The 20,772-nt window shown below is 44.9% G+C and overlaps 1 protein-coding gene across 1 annotated transcript in view; it reads left to right on the top strand.

Moving 5' to 3' along the window:
* The window catches only part of NOX4 (NADPH oxidase 4), a 95,501-nt gene that overhangs the window by 26,986 nt on the left and 47,743 nt on the right, over nt 1–20,772 (top strand). The window contains exons 9-12 of the mRNA XM_033146101.1: nt 5,702–5,924; nt 6,752–6,919; nt 8,227–8,289; nt 20,512–20,572. Coding sequence (XP_033001992.1) covers nt 5,702–5,924; nt 6,752–6,919; nt 8,227–8,289; nt 20,512–20,572 — 515 coding nt within the window. The remainder of the gene's footprint in view (nt 1–5,701; nt 5,925–6,751; nt 6,920–8,226; nt 8,290–20,511; nt 20,573–20,772) is intronic.

The following is a 20,772-nucleotide window of genomic DNA, read 5'->3' as shown; positions in this document are numbered from 1 at the left end:
CCAACTGCACTGGCTACCAGTTAGTTTCCAGGCCCAATTCAAAGTGCTGGTTTTGACCCATAAAGCCTTAAACAGCTCAGGATCGCAATACCTCAAGGACCGCCTCTTTCCATATGGACCTACTTGGACCCTGAAATCATCTTCTGAGTCCCTTCTCAGTGTGCCTCCTTCTAGCAGGATCTGGGTGAAAACTAAGGGTAAATAGAAAAACAGACTGGGCAGGATTCACATGCATGTAGACATATTAAATAAAAGGTGTTGGCTCGCCTGCTGTCAGATCCTTGTGGTGGTTACTCACGAGTAACGAGGCAGACCTCCGACCTGTCTTTCATCAGGTTTTATTTGTGCAAACTATTTACAGTGCAGAGTAACAAGTTCATGTCCATCTCAGTCACTAGCAGAATCCGGGAGCGGCCCCTTCCAGCTACGTCCCCAAACATAAGAATTTCGGTACCCCGAGTCTCCTCCTCCCCTCCTTGCGTTTCACCCCTCTGCGCAATTGGGGCGACGGAAATGTCGTAACTCCCTCCTGGTCAGCCAGACGAGACGAGGCACTGGGGCTCTCCACAGCGTCTCAAATTTCCACACCAGGCTGCCCGTTTCCCTCTCCTCCCCACTAGAGGTGTTGCTGCTTCCCGCGCTGGAAGAGGTACTGCTATCCAGGTGGTGTCGGGGCGCTCTGTATTCTGACAGAGCCTCAGTCCCCCTCCCACTGCCCAATGGCAGTTCCCTGACACCTGCGTTTCAAGGAATGATTCCTGACATACAAGCTAAGGAGGGTCAATTTTAAATTATTTGTCCATGCATGTCTTGTCCAAAATATTCTTAGTAAAGATAAAGGCCAGTGTGTGTGTGTGTGTGTGTGTGTGTGTGTGTGTGTGTACACACACACATATATATATATGGGGGGTGAGTTTCTAGTCCTTAAGGCTGTAAAGTTATGCCTCAAAACTTGTGATCATTGTGAGTGAAATCTCCCAAACTAGCAGGATTTCCAGTGGACGGGGCTGTCTGCATAGGCTCTTGGCCTCTCCTGTGGTTAAGAAAAGTACAATGAACTGATGTGCAAATAAACAGATTACGTGGGTTTGCACAATGTGGGGCCACATGCAAAACGTTAGTTCCGCCCCCCCTCCCATCCCAGCTTGGTACATGTAGCTCCGTCTAAGACATCTAGCCTAAAACTGCCTTGACTCCACTTGTTCTCCCTGACATCTTTTTTTGGCTGTTTGAAAGCATCCTTCAGCTTGGCTGCCTGTGTGACGCATTCCATCCCCTTTTGATATTTTTGCAGTTTGCCTCTGGGTCTTTTGAACCCTGGAATGGTATCCCCCAATGCTCCTATGTTCTCTCTCTCTGCTGTTTCAGTTTCTGAAAAACAAAAAAAGTGCAATGGGTTGACTAATGTTTGGTCCGAGCCTAAACTGGCTCCTCCTCTGAGTTTAGCCAACAATAGCCAAGCTGGCCAGGGCCCAGACACATGCTCTCAATCAGTGACATAGCAGACGTTGGACTTATGGGAGCCTCAGGGACCACGTCCTCAGCTGGTGTTAATCACCTTTGTTCTCTTGCTGCGATGGAGTTTTGCCAGTTGCCAGTTGCTCTGCCGGGATAAATGGCCTATACGTTGATGGCTGAGTCATTGCCACAAGAGCCAGATGGGCAAAACACTTCCTAAGACTTCATCTGCTCTGGCTTTGATCTAGTCCAGAACCGCCGGAGGAAAATGAATACTTGGACATCGAGAGTGTGGAAGGGGAGCAATTAGTGGATCTGAAATGAGGTTTGGATGGGGAGCAAGTTTGTAAAAATACTTCCCCCTCCTTCCTCCCCATGGAGAAGCAAGTTGATTTCTTCAGTTCAGGTTGGGGAAATGCGTAAGCCAATGTGAGATCAGGGATCTATCCTGTACTCAGACCATTGAGCCACCTAACCAAGAAGAAAGGGCAACCAAGAATCCTCCCTGTTAGGAGAGGTTGCAGTGTTTGAGTTTAGAGAACAGGTGACATGAAAGTAATTTATAAAATTATACATGGTGTGGAGAGGGGAAAGTTTTTCTCCATCTCACAAAGCACTGAAACTGAGGGACCACCAGTGAAGCTGAATTTTGAAAGATTCAGGACAGATGCGGCCGGGGGGTGGGGGGGGGAGAGAAGTACTTCTTTCACATAGCACATAGTTAAAATATGGGACTCTCTCGCACAAGGGGCAGTGTTGGCCACCAACTTGGAAGGTTAGACAAATTCATGAAGGAGAGGGCTACCAATGGCCGCTTGCTGTGATGGCTATGCTCTGACTTCACGGTTGGAGGCAGTATGCCTCTGAACGCCAGTTCCTAGAAGCCACAGGAAGGGAGAGTGCTCTGGTTCTCAGGTCTTCCTTTCCTAAGGATATCTGATTGGTCACTGTGAGAAGACAATTCTGAATTAGACCCAGCAGGCTCTTCTTGTGTTCTTAGGGACCCGGGTGGCGCTGTGGTCTAAACCACTGGGCCTCTTGGGCTTGCCGATCAGATTTCAGCGGTTCGATTCCACAGGACGGGGTGAGCTCCCATTGCTCTGTCCCAGCTCCTGAAAACCTAGCAGTTTGAAAGCACACAAGCGAAAGTAGATAAATAGGTACCACTGCGTCAGGAAGGTAAACAGCGTTTCTGTGCGCTCTGGTTTCCGTCATGGTGTTCCGTTGCGCCAGAAGCGGTTTAGTCATGCTGGCCACATGACCCAGAAAGCTGTCTGTGGACATCACTATATTTAAGGATCTGGTGACTTCTGTTTCAGTGTATCTGAAGAAGTGTGCATGCACACGAAAGCTCATACCAAGAACAAACTCAGTTGGTCTCTAAGGTGCTACTGGAAAGAATTTTCTATTTTGTTTCGACTATGGCAGACCAACACGGCTACCCACCTGTAACTGTGGACATACAGTGGCTCTCTTGCCCTGAAAGCGAGATGAGCGCCGCAACCCCATAGTTGCCTTTGACTGGACTTAATTGTCCAGGGATCCTTTACCTTTACTTTTTTTTAACCTCTTGTGTTTTTATTGTCTTCACTCATTGGTCAAAGCTCTCCACGGTTTCAGACAGTGGATATTCTGCCTACAGATGTCTGATGATTGAACCTGGAATTTGTATGCCACTGTACCACCCCAAATTTGGTCTCTTTACTCTTGCAATTTTCAAGGTTAAGGAGGCTGCAAACAGATCTTTCCCTGGAATCAAATAACATGGAAATATCCCATTCCTGAAAGCACAAGGAAAAACTTCCATGCCCGCTCAATGGGGAGCAAATCTTGTTTGCTAGAGGTGATCTATGATATGAATGGCTGCTCTATGCACGTGTTTCGAGATCAACAGCCAATATGTGTCCTTAAATCCTTAAATACAAACCCGAGCTTTCCTTCAATCGTTCTGCAAGTCGTGTCATTCACAAGGCCTGGATAATATGTGTGCACCTGATTCCCTGCATTTCTAAGATTTTGGGGAGGACCATTGCTCAGTGGTAAAGTACCTGTCTTGAATTCAGATTGCCCCAGGTTCAATCCTTGGCAACTCCAAACAGGCCCGGAAGAGAGCCTTGTCTGGAATCCTGGAGAACGATTGCTAATCATTGCTGACCATTCTGAGGTAGATAGATCATTGGTCTGGCTTGGTTTGAGGCAGCTTCCTAGGTTCCTATCCCAAGCCCCCTCCTCACAATTCCATTAATGTACACAAACTAGAGTTTCCTACTAACAGCACAACACAGAGAAAATATATCCATGATTACTTGGCCTGGTTCTCGCAGGAATTCTGGGGAAAACAAAATGGCACCCACAAGTTATGGAGCAGGAGGAGCGCCCATGAGTTTTGACCCCATGTCTCCCTCCTGATTTTGTGAATGGGGACGCAAAATTAGGAGAGGGATTTCAGCCCTGCACTAAGCAGAGCTACTGTATTTTTGGCATTTTTAGGTATAGTGTCCTAAGTCAGCGCCAGCGACAAAAATAAATAATGTAGCACTGCTTCTGCTGTCAAGTGCTTTGTGCGTTTCTAAATTTGCAATAATAGATTGTATATCTTGGCAGAGGATCAGGGCATTAGTAGAATGATTCACTGCAATGTGTCCCTTTCAGGAGAGTATGTCTTGTGTATCCTGTATCTGAAAAAATGGTTTTCTTTTTCCTCCCTTCAGGAATGTAAGGGTAAGGGTGGTCTATCTCCAAGAAGTCCCAACCAGTTCCCCCCACCCCTGAATAAATCACTAGCCAGAGCATCCCTCCTGATTCGTAGCAGATGAGCCCTGAGCAGCACCTCATACAGAGACAGAACAGGGAACCTCTTTGGCCAGGAATGTTGGGAGTTGTAACCCAGCAACAGCTGGAAGGCCTTGAATTAAACTCTCCCACCTGCCCAACCCATCTCCCGGGTTTCGAACATGTGTTTTCCCTTGACCTGCAGATACCAGGGATTGCCTTCTGCATGCAAACTGCATATGTTACCACTAAGTTGTAAACCGCCCTGCGATCTATGGATGAAACGTGTTGTACAAATTTAATAAATAATGATGGTTGTGGTCTTTTATCTTTCAAAAACAAATCGGGTAGTTTTAAGTCAGTTATTTCTTTTCCCTTGTTTTATTTTTATTGTTTTTACTGCAGCAAAACAAAAGTTAGAAAGCTTATTTGATCGCGCAAAATGTAAAGCCAAACAGAAGAATATTTGCCTTTGAGTTATTCCCTCCCTCCTTAAGAGATAATACAGGATGTAGTTTGTTACATTTCTCCAGTGTTGTTCCACATCTTCTATGAAGAGTGTAGATTATTATGTGCAATAACATCTATTGGAAAAGGAGGGGAACCCAGAGAAATTCCTTACCTTGGCACCTCACTATTTTTAACTATTCATGTGCATTTTTTGGGCAGAACTGGATTTCCTTGTATTGCCAGCCCCCCTACTTTTGTTTCCCAACTGTGTCTTCAAATTCCATTCATTTTAATATAAATGCAAGTCTGAAACCAATAAAGGACCAGGGCTCTCAGGCATATTATTTCTGCAAAGGCCAATATTGGCCTTGTTTCAATAGAAGACAGTTTGTTTCCCTTCCCTTCTCTCCCGCTGAAGCATAATATGCCGCTAACCATAAAATTAATAGAGGGACAGGATTGTTCCCTAAAGAATTGATATTATATAGCTCTGCTCTGAGGTAGCTTCTGTTGATGGCTGATTCTCTGAACTGAGGGCTTAGGTCAGGGGTTGGCAAACTAAGGCCCGGGGGCTGGATGCGGCCCACCGGGCTAGTTAATCCGGGCCGCGAACCTTGCACACCCTGACGCCCACTCGGTCAGTCCCCGTGCTAAACCGGCGCGGTGGCTGACTTCTGTGGCGCTGGCGTGGCTTCGAATTGACCACAGGAAGTTCCTGCAGCCAATCCAAAGCTGCGGACGCCTCTGGGCGACGCCTCTTCCTTCCCGCTGAGGCGGCTGTGTACGGCCAAGAGCCGAGCGGGAGGAAGCGGTGGCAGTGGGGAAGCAGTGGGGGAACAGGTGTTGACTGTTCTGAGGATCTGGATCACACAGGAAACTGCAAGATATGCATGGCTTCTGATGATCAAGGTTGTACATTTTGATCAGTTGTTTTTTTTGCTCACCAGAACTTCAGATGGGGAAAGTGCAATTTTTTAAAAGGAGAACAAAACAAACCGTTTCTCTCTTTCTATTTCTCTAGAGGAGTTCTGAAATACCAAACTAATCTAAAGGAGCACCCGCCGGGGTGTTTCAACCCTAATGCAACAATTCAAGAGGACAGGCAATTTGTGGCTGGTTTTGAAAAGCTGCCCTCTAAAAATGCCCTGGAGCCTCTCCCTGGAGGGTTGGTGGAGCTGGAACCACTTCTTCAAAGCAGCTTTGTGTGCACCGAGGAACCGAAATTTCAAGCCCACTTTCCCGAGGTTTGTATGAACATCTTTGCTGTATTTTGCTCGTGGTGGTGAAGAAACCAACTGGCTTGGCTGATGGGAAAACACGGAATGTTCATAAACATTCCAACTGCTCAGGGGGAAGAAAGCTGTTTTCAGATAAGTTTGAGGGAAGGAGAAATTGCCATTTAGGCCAAGATTTCAAACTTGCGCATGTGTGCCTTTGTGGTTCTGTTTGAGGTCTGAGGAGATGGGTTGGAAGATAAAGCAGAGGGACTAAGAGGCATACAAGCCAGAGGCAATCTGGCTAAAAGAAGTCTGCCACAACATTTAATCAGTGAATAGGGATTGCTGCACTAAAACAGCTGACTAAAGGTTGTCAGTAAAACTAAAGGTTGTTGGACTAAGTGTCTTTTGTAAGCAGACTTTAAAGTTTTATTTTTAATGCAGGTATTTATAACAACTGCAAGTGATAAGCACAATTCTAATTGGGGACTTCCCTCTTTTCACTGCAAGAGATGGCAGTGTGGTGTAGTGGTTAAGAGCGGTAGACTCGTAATTTGGGGAACCGGGTTCGCGTCTCCGCTCCTCCACATGCAGCTGCTGGGTGACCTTGGGCTAGTCACACTTCTCTGAAGTCTCTCAGCCCCACTCACCTCACAGAGTGTTTGTTGTGGGGGAGGAAGGGAAAGGAGAATGTGAGCCTCTTTGAGACTCCTTCGGGTAGTGATAAAGCGGGATATCAAATCCAAACTCTTCTTCTTCTTCTTCTTCTACAGTAGTGAGTCTGGGTTTTGAATACTGGCTTACTAGCCAATGCTTTGGCTTACAAGACTTTTGTCATGTCCCCCACTTTTCAGACATGGCTCTGGATCTCAGGACCGTTGTGTCTGTACTGTGCCGAAAGGCTTTACCGCTACATCTGTAGTAGCAACAAACCTGTCACGATAACTGCGGCCATCAGCCACCCCTGCGATGTCCTTGAGGTGCGGATGGTGAAGGAGGACTTCAAAGCAAGACCTGGACAGGTGAGCTAATGGTCGGGTGCTATTCCCAGCAACTAGTATTTTCTGGGTTGGGACCCATTTACACTAACTACAGTGGTACCTCGGGTTACATATGCTTCAGGTTACAGACGCTTCAGGTTAAATACTCCGCTAACCCAGAAATAACGCTTCAGGTTAAGAACTTTGCTTCAGGATAAGAACAAAAATTGTACTCTGGTGGCACAGCAGCAGTGGGACGCCCCATTAGCTAAAGTGGTGCTTCAGGTTAAGAACAGTTTCAGGTTAAGAACGGACCTCCAGAACGAATTAAGTTCTTAACCCGAGGTACCACTGTATACATTTAAAGCGATATCATAGAATCATAAAGTTGGAAGGGACCCCAATGTTCCCGAGTGCAGGAATCTCAGCTAAAGCATCCATGACAGATGGCCATCCAACCTCTGCTTGAGAACCTTCAAGGAAGAAGAGCCCCCAACCTCCTTAGGGAGACCGTTCCATGGTTGAACAGCTCTTTCTTTCTTGATGCAAATGCATCAGCAGAGCCAATTCCATACACCTGCTCCAAAAACCAAATGCCACTTGGTGATCCCACCAAGTATGGAGCAGATGGGCGTTTGTGGCTGAGCACTTCCAACATTTAAATCGCATCTCTGAATAAATGCTGTTAAGCCTAGCTGCACTTAGCAGCAGTTTATACTAGGCTCCTTGTATTGATAGACTCAGAAATGACCTTTGGTTGTTGTTTTTTGCCCGTGGCCAGGTCATCATCATCATTCTTCTTCTTCTTCTTCTTCTTCTTCTTCTTCTTCTTCTTCTTCTTCTTCTTCTTCTCATTCCCAGAAATAACAGAACTGAGCTCACTTTCCCAAACTCACAAGTCCTTTCCACAAATCGCTCTTAAACTGAGAACAGAGGAAAGTTTGTTCTGTTTCATTTAAAAATATTTCTAGGCTGTATCTGCAGACAGCCCTGCCTCTCAAGGTGGCTTACAAAATAAAATGGAAGAATGCAAAAACACACATTTGGATAATAAAAGCTAATGATAATCATGCTGCAAACATCCACCCCACAAACTCCAGTACCAAATACTGCTAGAAACATACTCAAGAAATACTGCTTGAGAGAAAGCAATTGGAGTGGAAACGTTATGTACGAATGCTTAAAAGGAACTTTGCGGCAAACAAATCAATTTACAAATGAGGCCAGAGGAATAAAATCCACAGAGCTAAAACAAACAGGGTTGGGGAGTCATGAGTTTCTGGAGGGAAGTGGGGAAGACTTCTGCATATTAGAAGCAACATCTCTAAGAGACATCTTTGCCATTTCAGTACATCATTCTGCATTGTCCCAGCGTGTCGTCAGTAGAAAGCCACCCATTCACCCTAACGCTGGTAAGGAATATCTTTTAACATTTGTGCTATCGGCGTTTGCTTTCTACGCATCTGTGGCAAACGGATGCTCCTATATTTTCCTTTGTCAAATTTGCTGGTTCATTTTGTACCCCATCGCCAATTAGAATGTTGTTGCCGTTGTTGCTCAGAGGTGTTCACACGCACCACCCTCTTGTAATCCTCACAATAACCCTGTAAGGCAAGACAGTATTTTCTCTCCCTCCCACGCCCCCCTGCCGGGGATGAGTCTGAGAGTGTGTGTCTGCTGTGAACTAACATGGTGGCTTTAGGAACTAGGTGAGATTCAACACGGATGGAACCTCATTGCGCTACACCGGAATCATATCCAGGTGTGCCCTACCTGAGTCCTGGGCAGGATCTATACAGACCTGTTTAACGTTATTAGAATGGTATTGGCTATATTGTTCTAAAACATCACAGGGCGTACTTGCAAAATTAGATCATAAAAATAATCGGCCTCGGTCCAGTATACCCGAAGGAGCGTCTCCACCCCAATCGTTCTGCCCGGACACTGAGGTCCAGCTCCAAGGGCCTTCTGGCGGTTCCCTCGCTGCGGGAAGCCAAGTTACAGGGAACCAGGCAGAGGGCCTTCTCGGTAGGAAAAACAACTACCAGACTTTTAGAAGACATCTGAAGGCAGCCCTGTTTAGGGAAGCTTTTAATGTTTAATTGACTATTGTATTGTAATATTCTGTTGGAAGCCGCCTAGAGTGGCTGGGGAAACCCAGTCAGATGGGCGGGGTATAAATAATAAGTTGTTGTTGTTGTTATTATTATTATTATTATTATTATTATTATTAACCTTTGTTTCTTTCATCAAAATGCTGTCTCCCTACTGGTTGTTGGTTGCTCTGCAGCACCCTGTGGTGTCGCATTTTTATAATGCATTATGAAGTTTAAAAGTAGGATGCCATGTGTCCATATGGTTATCAAAACCCTTTCTTAACCCTTAACGTTAACGTTAAAAGCCATGAGTGTAGATTCGTCCCTGGTGAGTGGCAATACAACCATGGAAGAATGAGTGGCACAAACGATGACATGGCTGTGATAGTTTCATAGCCCTGCAAGCAGTGGTGGAGGATGTCCATTGGAAAAAGTAATAATAATAATAATAATAATAATAATAATAATAATAATAATAATAATAATAATATGCCACCTATCTGAATGGGTTGCCCCAGCCACTCTGGGTGTCTCCCAACAAATATTAAAAACACAATAAAACACCAGCCATTTAAAGCTTTCCTGCGCAGGGCTGCCTTCAGATGTCTTCTAAAAGTCAGATAGTTGTTTATTTCCTTGACATCTGACAGGAGGGCGTTCCACAGGGTGGCGTTAATACTGAGAAGGCCCTCTGCCTGGTTCCCTGTAACCTCACTTCTCGCAGCGAGGGAACCGCCAGAAGGCCCTCGGAGCTGGACCTCAGTGTCCGGGCTGAACGATGGGGGTGGAGACGCTCCTTCAGGTATACAGGGCCGAAGACGTTCCATTTAGATAATTTGTACTTCTGTTCTTCAGCCACAAAGTCTCCCGGAGCAGCTCGCGTCCAATCAAAATGAGACAATCCTTAGCCACAGGCTCACAACCTAAAAAGGACACGTCCCTTGAGAGATGCAAGCCTTATGCCATTCCCTCTTGGAGGATGGCTGGCTGATTCCCCAGTGCATCCCATCTATGGCACTCCATTAGTAGCAGTCATTGCTTGGGGAAGAGTAGCCTAAATGTGTCGCTGGAATTCTGAACTCCTGCTTTGTATTTCTAGCAAGACTGTGAGCCTCTTAATTGCTACTTTTGAACAAAACACAATTTTGTTGTTGCTGTTTTTAATGGGCATTCCAATGAAGGGGGAGACTTCAGAAACTTCTAACCTTTTTTTTCTCTGCCCAGCCAAAGGAAAGGACAGAAATTTCCCTTTAAAAATATTCTAGGTCGTGTTCTGCCTGGGGCTGGTCTTTTGCCTAGAGCTGTGTATGTGTGAGTGCGAGACTTGGGGCTGCGCTTATAGAAAATGTAGGCAATATATTAATACTGTCGTTTGCCTCCCCTCCTGCTCCTGTTTGACCTACTTGTGCTGACTAAGTAGCAACACTGGCAGCATGAAGATTTTTGCCAACTTTCTCAGCATAGTTCTGTTTTTCTTGTATCCCCCTGTTTCTGTTGGGTTTTATTTGAGTGATCAAAATTGCACCTGAGCCAATCTGATGTCAGTACTGTCTGTTTAAGAAACAGAAGAAACAGGGGCCGGTGTTTTGTTCTTAATTGCCCGAAGCATGGGCATTACTCTGTGTATATAAGGCTCTGTTGAGAAGCAGTTTCTTGTTTGGGAGTTTTTGGGAGTTGAGAGGTGTGGGGAGGTTGGGAGTGTGAGTTCTTTGATAAAGTGTATTTGGAATTAGTTTTAAAAGAGTCTCTGAGTGAAGGCTAGCAGCTAATAGGGAGTTCTAACTACGTTTGCTTAAAATTAAAGTTTAGATTAGAAAAGCCTTTTTTCTTTTACTCCTGGTGGCCTGCTTCAGCCAAGTCAGTTTCGGTTGCGTTTTCTTCTTCTTTTGATTCTGCAGGAAGCGTACTTTTATGGGCCACTGTTAACTGGCGTGTGAGTTTTTCTTTTGCACCTTTGTTCAGTACCCAGTTATTTTTTCCATTAATTTCCCCCTGTGAAAATGATGTGGAAATGCCAGTGTGGTGTAGTGGTTAAGAGTGGTGGACTCGTAATCTGGTGAACCGGGTTCGCGTCTCCGCTCCTCCACATGCAGCTGCTGGGTGACCTTGGGTTAGTCACACTTCTCTGAAGTCTCTCAGCCCCACTCACCACACAGAGTGTTTGTTGTGGGGGAGGAAGGGAAAGCAGAATGTTAGCCGCTTTGAGACTCCTTTGGGTAGTGATGAAGCGGGATATCAAATCCAAACTCTTCCTCTTCCTTCCTCAGTCTCTCTGCCATCTCCAGCCTGCCGCTCTTTGGATGCTGCCTACAACTGATGGGATTTGTAGCCCTGAAACCTCTGGAGGGCACCAGGTTGGAGATAGAGGATGCAAGTTGGTAGCAAGGGTGGATAAGCACCATTGAAGATGGGAGTTGTAGTCCTATCAGCCCTGCTGGCTGCAGCTGATGGAAGTTAGGAACATAGGACAACAGAATTATAGAGCTGGGAGAAACCTCTCAAGGGCCATCTGGTCCTTGCAATGCATAAACTTAAGAAGAGCCAACAGGATCAGGCCAGGCATCTAGTCCAACATCCTGTCCTCACAGCGGGCAATCAAGATGCCCAATATGGGAAGGCCAGATTAAGACTTTTAGAGCACCTATAAACACTTAAAATATTTTGGTGCCCCCATATATATCTAATTCAAAATGAAAAAAATAGTAAACCATAAAATATAATTTTAGTTTTTGAAATGGAACAGCACCTTGTTGGAACACGCCTGGGGGGCACACGCAGCCCCCAAAATGAGACAAACCTCTCCAGGCATCTTCCTGATGCAGCGCTGCCCGGGACGTCCATAAATCTTCAGTCCCGACATGCACCAGTGACACATATCAGAAGACTATGTGCGCACTCACTCAGCAGAGTACAGCAGAAACGAAGTGGAGCTTTGGTGTGTGCATTCAAAGTAATTTATTAAGCAATATATACAGGACAAAACAACCATGGTGTCCGCCCCCTTCTCTTCCTCCTCTGAGAGAGAGAGCAGTACAAAAGTACAGTACAGTGGAAGAGATAAGACTGACTTCCATTCCCAGACTTTCCAAGCCTGGAAAGTAAACACAGACCCTTGCTTTTTCCTTTAGGACTAATTGCAGTCGTTAACAGTCATCAACAGGTTTTCCACACCCATCAGCCAATGACCCTTTCCCACCACCCTTCTGAGTAATACCCCTCCCCACTCTCTCACTATATATAAGGGTCTGGTGACTTCTGTTTCAGTGTATCTGAAGAAGTGTGCATGCACATGAAAGCTCATACCAAGAACAAACTTAGTTGGTCTCTAAGGTGCTACTGGAAGGAATTTTTTATTTTTTTATTTTGTACAGACATGTGATGTAACAATCACATATCCAGCAACGGAGGAGTGAAATGCTAACACACCTACAGTGAAATGGAAAATAATGTACATTTTCATATACTGCCACTTTATTCCGTGATATGAACAATTCAGTTACTAGCTAGTAACTTTAATTCTTCTCCGCGCAAGGACAAACCCAGCAAAAATCCCTTCCCCTTTGCAACTGGAGGTCCCATTTGCTCCCATTGGTGGCAATGGGAGAATCTTCCGAATAGCAGTGAAGGTCCGGGGATTTAGTTGAGAGTGTGGCTTGGGAGATAAGGGTGGCCCTCCTCTCCCTATATGCTGTGGTCCTGATGTGCCCCCCCCCAAGCCCCACTCTTAGGATTTTGTTGTTGTCCAAACAAAAACTGATGTACCTGTTAACAACACATTTAATGTCACGTCTAATTTGCTTCTAAGAAGCTAAACCTCAGGGTGACCTATTTTAAAGGTGGCTTGGGATAAGCAGGAGTACTTGAAATGCATCGTGCAGGATAAATTGCATACAGTATTTTGTGCACAGCAGAAGTTTTCCTTTCTCGTGTTGCTGCGTTGGTGTCTCCTCTCCCTTTCTCTTTTGTTCATCCTCCACCCCACCCCTCTGCCCCTAAGCCTGAACTACATTTTTACAGTTTGACTGATAAAATGTTGGAGTTGTTATGAGAGGTTGTTTTTTTTGGGGGGGGGGGACATTTATAGAATGCCCTGGGAGATTGAAGTGTTCTCCTACTGGTTTCTCTGTCTTGTGATTCCTGATATCAGATTTATGTCCATTTATCCTTTGGCGTAGGGTTTGGCCTGTTTGTCCAATATAGAGAGCTGAAGGGCACTGTTGGCATTTGATCTCAAAGTAGCTGTCTTAATACAAAGAAATTTCAGAAATAGACTGGAAAGAGAAGTGGCTGAATTGCAACTAATCACCAAACTTAAAACCATGGAGAAACCTGGTCTGAACAAAGACATTGGATTCTTATCTCATTATACATGACAAAGCTTTCTTTAGCCATCTCACCCCTTGCCTTTCCCTGCAAGACTAAGAGTTGTCAACAGGTTTTCCCACACCTATCAGCTGATCACCCATTCCCACCACCCTTCTGAGTAATACCCCTCCCCACTCCCTCACTATATTTAAGGGTCTGGTGACTCCTGTTTCAGTGTATCTGAAGAAGTGTGCATGCACACAAAAGCTCATACCAAGAACAAACTTAGTTGGCCTCTAAGGTGCTACTGGAAGGAATTTTTTATTTTATTTTGTTTTGACTATGGCAGACCAACACAGCTACCCACCTGTAACTAGTGCATGGGAGTTCAGCATTCATTGACTTATTTTATTCAATTTTATTTGCTCATCAGGCTGCTGCTGAACTCCCAAGAGCAGTACCTGTTGGCAGTCCTGTTGCTGCCATGTAGTTTATATAAAGATGCCTCAGGTTATACATTTGCAGCAATCTGTAGCATTGGGTTTGGTTTAGGTTGATTAAATTTATACACTGCTTCTTACTTAAAAAGGAGGAGCGCCCAAGTTATTTGCAACCCCAAAAAACCAAAATACAATAATGCCACCATTTCTCCTCACAGGGCTCAGTGCCTTTCAGGACCCCTGCGTATGATATATTTCCACTTCTTTTAGCTTCCATTCTGAAGTGACCGTTAATGGCCCTACAGATGTTGCTGAACTACAACTCCCATCATCCCTAGCCATGGCCCATGCTTACTAGTACTGATGGGAGTTGTAGTTCAGCATCATCTGGAGGGCCAAAGGCTTTCCATTCCTGTTGTCGGGCATGCACAAATTTCATAACTTGTTTCTGGGTACCAAATTATCTCCTAAGAAGTGGCTCTGAGATTCCTGAGTACCTTGTCCCCATTGGCAATTAGTGTGGGGATTTTTCCCACCCCAATTCCCTCAAGCAGTGGCTGATAGTTCTCCAGCATTCATTCTCGGAAAGCAATCCTCTACTTACAGGCTTCCCCAACCTAGTGCCCTCTAAGCTGTTTTGGACTGCATCTTCCATCAACCATGGCTATGTTGTCTGGGGCTGATCAGTGGCGGAGCTTCATGGGGGGCGGAGAGCAGGTGGGGGCAAGGCTGGCATGCATCCTGGGGGTGTATAGCATGCTGCCCGCAGGGGTGGGACACGTGCCCTGGGGGCAGGGCGCCCAGCACGGGCGGGAGGGGGCAGCTGCGATGGTACCCTGCTAGGATTGCACTGCTGGGGGCAGTGTGCTCTCCCCGCACTCCTCTTCCTCCGCCAGTGGGGCTGATGGGAGTTGTAGTTCAAAAATAATTGGAGAGCACGGGTGGCACTGTCGGTTAAACCACTGAGCCTAGGGCTTGCCGATCAGAAGGTCGGCGGTTCGAATCCCCACGATGGGGTGAGCTCCCATTGCTCGGTCCCAGCTCCTGCCAACCTAGCAGTTCGAAAGCACGAAGTGCAAGTAGATAAATAGGTACCACTCTGGCGGGAAGGTGAACGGCGTTTCTGTGCGCTGCTCTGGTTTCGCCAGAAGCGGCTTAGTCATGCTGGCCACATGACCCGGAAGCTGTACGCCGGCTCCCTCGGCCAGTAAAGCGATATGAGCGCCGCAACCCCAGAGTCGTCTGTGACTGGACCTAATGGTCAGGGGTTCCTTTACCTTTACTCCTTTAATCAGTCATGGCTTCTCCCCAATGACCCGGAAGCTGTACGCCGGCTCCCTCAGCCAGTAAAGCGAGATGAGTGCCGCAGCCCCAGAGTCGTCCACAACTGGACCTAACGGTCAGGGGTCCCTTTACCTTTAGGTTGGGAAAGGCTGGTCAGTTTTAACAGTTTACTAGTACTGATGGGAGTTTTAACAGCAATAGAGCATCCTTTTTTTGAAAACATAAATAGCTTTAGTCTTATATCCAGTGACAAAGTGCATATGACTCTCATCACAGCTGTGAGTTTTCTTTTGTGTGAACACCAGACGTGGCTGCTTGCTGGCTGTTTGGTCCCTGCCTGACCTCATCAGTTGCTGTGATTCTTGAGAGTTATTTTAGTAACAAAGAAGCTCATTTTATATCATGGGAAATCTATGTATCTATATAGATATACATAAAAAAACACCACTGCCTCCATCCGGCTACTGGAGCAACAGAGGGAAGGAATCAAGCACGAGGGAGCAATTTTTGTATAATCGAAGGGGCACACCCGATCAAGGTGAAGATGTTTGGTCCTTATTTGTGGTGTGCCTTGGTGGGAACAAAGTGCTTCTTCCCTCGTCTTTTTCTGTTTGTCCTGCGACCTTCATAAGCAGAGTTAGTTGTAGAAAATGCAGGCGTTTGTATATCCCTTGATTTCTGCTGCCCCAGAGGGGAAGACCCAAACCAATGAATTCAAATTACAAGAAAGGAGATTCCGACTAAACATTGGGAAGAAGCTTTTAATGGTAAGAGCTGTTTGACAGGCGAACAGACTACCTCGAAAGTGGTGGACTCTTCTTCACTGGAAGTTTTTAAACAGAGCTTGGATGTCCATCTGCCTGGGATTCTTCAGCTGTGATTCCTGCATCACGGGGGATCAGACTAGATGACTCAACAGTTTTATGATCTAGTTGGTGGGCTGCGGACTTCAGAGTTAGCTTGAATATTAGTTTTACCACTCTCTTCCCTCATGATAGGCATTTTTTTTGCAAGAGCTACGTTAAACAAGTAATGTGGGATTAGATTCTGAAACTAAACTCTATTATTTGTGTGTGTTGTTTATTTAGAATAGACATTACCCTACACTTGTTGGAGAACCGGCTGTGTGCATGTTTTAGTGACAACGTTGCCAACTTATCAATTGGCCTCTGTAGCTGTGCTGCTGGTAGTAGCTTGACAAGTGACATTTAGCCAAAGTCGATCATGTTTATGGCTATACTGTCAACAGCTGATTTGTACACATCCAGCCGCTCTCTTACAAGCAACGAGAGCCGAACACGACCGTTTTTGTGGCCATTTTTGTGGCAAGAGGTGTGTGAAACGATCCTAAGACAGCATGTTTTGTTTTGTGGGCTTAAGAAAAAATAAATAAAAATCCTGGCCTGCGTGGATCTTAAGGATTTCCATGGAAATTTGGCAGTGCAAGCTCTTTATAAACAGAGATGTGCCGTATATAAACATAGCAGGTCTTTATACATTCACCAGCGGAAGCCTTATTCCCTTCATAAATGAATATTCCCTGATTGCACAGAGACAGCCTGTGAATACAAATTATATGTGTGCATCAACTTTGTGCGGCAAGAACTTTGGGTGAAAGTGAAGTATTCCAGTTGTGGGGCCAAAAGGCAACAGGTCTTCTGCGCTCACTGGCCTGTTCCAAGCTTTCAGATTTATCAATATATTGACCTGGTTCAGAGCTATAGGGAATCTCTATAGCTCAACAGTGTAAGTTCAGGCTTTGAATGCAAAAGGTTCCTGGTTCAAGCCTACATCAAGCTTGCTAAGATGTATAAGACTGAATCAGATAAGTGCTGGAGATGCAAAGAGGTGGAGGGAACGTTCTTTCATATGTGGTGGACTTGTAAAAGGGTAAAAGCATATTGGGAAATGATCCCTAATGAATTGAAAAAAATGTTTAATAGTTCTTTCCCCCAAAAAACCCCCAGAGTCCTTTCTGTTGGGGATAATTCAGACTGGTATTCCCAGGTGTCAAAAAAGGTTATTTATGTATGCCACTACTGCGGCCTGTGTTTTGTTAGCCCCAAAATGGACAAGGAGCGAGGTCCCAAGCAAAGAAGAGTGGCAACTTAAGCTCTCACAGAATATGCGCAGCTTGCAGACTTGGAATAAGAGATCAGGAAGAACATACGTTTAGAGAAGACTGAAAAACGTTTTTTGAATATATGGGAAATTATTGTGTACAGCTGAAAACACTGGCAGCGTTAAGATAAATCCAACAGTGTAAATATTGATGGATGCAATAATGGAATGCTGAATGACATAGTTTTTGCAAAATATGCAAGGATTTACTGCATGATATGTAAAATGAACCATGGAAAGAGAAAAGGGGAAGTCACTGATTTCTTAAGGATGTAAAAAAACGAGCATTTTAAATTGCAAAACAGAAAAATTAATAAAAAATATATACGAAAGGTTCCTGGTTCATTCCTAGCCAGCTCCCTATAACAAATTTTAGAAAGGGACAAAGGAAGCTGTGTGTTCTCTTTGCTGTTTGGATTGCCTCCTGTGGTGCAATGGATCAGTGTGTCTGGCTGTTAACCAGAAGGTTGGTGGTTCAAGCCCAACCAGGGACGGCTGTGGGCAGGATCGTTGCATTGCAGGGGGTTGGGCTAGATGACCCATAGGGTCCCTTCCAACTCCTGTGATTCTATGCAACAATATTATGCTGAACTACTCTCATCCTCCTAACATTAGAACCAACGTGAGCTTCCCTCCTTCATGCACAAGGGGAGTTTAAAGCTTTCGGCCACAGTTTCCTGTTACATCTAAATGCAGGAAACCGTGGTTTGTTTTAACCCTATTTAGTGTGAACCAACCAAGATCTAACCAGGGTTTCTGATCTAACGGTAGGGAGATTCACAAAACACTCCCCCAACACACATGTTAAATGGCTGCAATGGGGTTGTGTGGGGTAGCCTAACTTCAGCCAGTCGCACACACCTCCCAACACAGGGGGAATGTTTCCCCACCATGTCTGAATGCAACTCCATATTGTGACCTTCCATGGTTTTAAATGGAGAACCAGGCACCCCCAAACCGGAAAGTCTGATAACAATCTATGGCCTTTTAAATCGTGTTTGTGGAGCAGTGGTGAGGCAGAGGTTATTGTTTTCATTTGTTATTATGGTATATATCTTTGTGTTTTTATATTGCAATCTGCCCTGCAACCTTTGGGTGAAGGGCAGTATAGAAATGTAATAAATTAACTGGCTGGTGGCTGCATTAGTCTCGATGGGACGCAGTTGGTACAGCATTACACAGATCTGGGCTATGAATGATGCAAGAGAACACATCGCACACTTGTGTATGTGTTTAAATTACACTGTATTAGCCAAAATTTGGATTCTCCCTGTCTAGTTTGTAGATGGCATTTCCTTCTGCGAGATTTATCAGCAGAGCAAGGCATCCAAGAATCCCCAAAGGAGCCCTGAGGATCTGTAGACAGTGTTGAATTATGCTTCCTAAACTCCGAAGGGGAGAGGAGAGGAATCTGGCTTTTTACGAGTAATTTTGTTAAAGTGATGCTACTGGAGCGTCCGTGGGAATCGGGCAAGCAGAATTAGATGGACTTCTCCATATTTCACTTACTTCAGAGGAAGGCAGTGCAGCCTGCATGCATTTCAATTAGCATCATCCTGCCTTAGAAAAAAGCACTAAACTATGTCAAAAAAATGACAATCAACATCTTAAAAAAAAGTGTTGGAGGCAGACAAAGTGTTGAGAAAAAGGCTTATAAATGCTCAAATGTAGCCCTTGCAAACCATAACTTTTCTAGAAAGGCAATAGTTTGGCAACAGGGGTGTTGGTGGTGGTTTCAGCTAAGTTTTACTCGGTGTGAGTCCATTAATTTCAATGGGTTTACTTTGAGTAAATCATAGTTGAGTTCCACCCAGGTTGTTTGGTACCTTTAGGGAAGCCTCTGTTCTTTCAGCATCAGGTCCCCCCCCCCACCATTCACAATACTGAGGTTGATTATACTGGTCTACCTTACAGGGCTGTTCTGCTTCTTACTAGGTTTTATTATGTTTTTATCGTTATTGTTCTGTAATATGGTTTTGATGTTGTGCAGTGCCCTGGGATCTTTTGATAAAGTGTGGTATATCAATAAATCAATAAAATAAATAAAATAAAATAATAATAATAATAATAATTAATAACTATAGCTGAAATGGTTACAGTGGTCCCTCGCAAGACGAAATTAATTCGTTCCGCGAATGTTTTCGTCTTGCGAAGCACAGTTGGAGGAAGCACAGTTTGACGGACGAAACAAACAAACCGCAAAACGTTTTCGTTTTGCGAGTCGCGCCCATAGGGAAATTCGTCTTGCGAGTCACCCTTTCGTTAGCGAATGCCTTTTGTCTAGCGAGTTTTTCGTCTAGCGAGGCATTCGTCTTGCGAGGTTCCACTGTATAGTAATCCTAGTCAATTGGCCATGTGCTTTTGTCAACTGATAACTCCGTTAATTAAATCTCCAGGCGAGAGAAGCAAGAATAAAAATAAAAAAAAATAAAAAAAAAAATCACACCCGGTTTGCTTCTGCATGATACATACAGAGGCATCCCCCCCCCATCCTATCTTTCCCAGGAGGGCTCTGTCTTTAAAATGAAAACAAGAGGCTCTTAAGATAATAGATGCTATGTCCCAAAGGAAACTGCCTTACAATTGTCAGGATGCTTGTCTATCTAGTCAGTGTAATCTGACTGATGACAGCTCTCCGGGGTCTCAGGAGGAGACAGATCTTTCTCATCACCTAGCACCTGTTTGCCGCTGTTTTTTATTGGGTACCCGGGACTGACGTTGGGGCCCTGTGAGCAGGGAACACCTGCTGTACCACTGACCTACAGTTCTTCCTCCCATACCAAATTCTGCATTTCTGCATAATTCTCATTTCTGGCCAGGCAGCTCTGGTTTGGGTGGGCTCTTTCGTCAAGTGCCTTTTCAGGTGTGTGTGTGTGTGTGTGTGTGTGTGTGTGTGTGTAAAACCAAGCACCCTCTCATTCATTCAAATAAATGTCCAGTATCCCATTTCCATTTTTTTAAAAAGACCCTGTAACTTAGAGGAAATATTGTTTAACAGAAAGTAGAGCAGATAGTTGTTCGTATTGACAGATGGTTTTACGTAATATTTTCTTCTAGTGTGTGACCAGCAAATTACCGATAGAATAGAATAGAATGAAAATCGGAAGTCTCTCTTTTTTAATTTTTCGCTAATGTTTCTCCGTTTCAGCTTTGTTTCCCCCCCCCCTCTTTTTTTCTCTCTTTCTCTCTATTGTCTGTTTCTCTTTTGATTCTCTTCTGTTTGGTTTTGTATCTCAGATAGTTGTAATCTTACTGTATTATGGGGAAATCTCAATAAAAATCTTATTGCGAATAAAGAAGAGGCCTTCACGTGTTATTGATGTATTGCTAATTACTCTTCCCCCCCCCCAACTGCATTTCAACACGCTTCATTTTATTTCCCCCCCAGTGCCCAACAGCTTCCGAAGCAACTTTTGGGGTCCACGTTAAGGTCGTTGGCGACTGGACTGGTAGGTGCATGTTGGTTTCATCTCTCTCTTAACAGATGACTTTGACCTGGAACCCCCTTTCCTCAGCAGCTTCCATTTAGATGGCAATGTCAAATCATACACTGTTTAGAGCATAACAAAATAAAATAAAAAATTCCTTCCAGTAGCACCTTAGAGACCAACCAAGTTCGTTCTTGGTATGAGCTTTCGTGTGCATGCAC

This window comes from Lacerta agilis, chromosome 4 (assembly GCF_009819535.1).
Source record: "Lacerta agilis isolate rLacAgi1 chromosome 4, rLacAgi1.pri, whole genome shotgun sequence".
Taxonomy (NCBI): domain Eukaryota; kingdom Metazoa; phylum Chordata; class Lepidosauria; order Squamata; family Lacertidae; genus Lacerta; species Lacerta agilis.
This window is presented reverse-complemented; position numbering and strand designations above follow the sequence as displayed.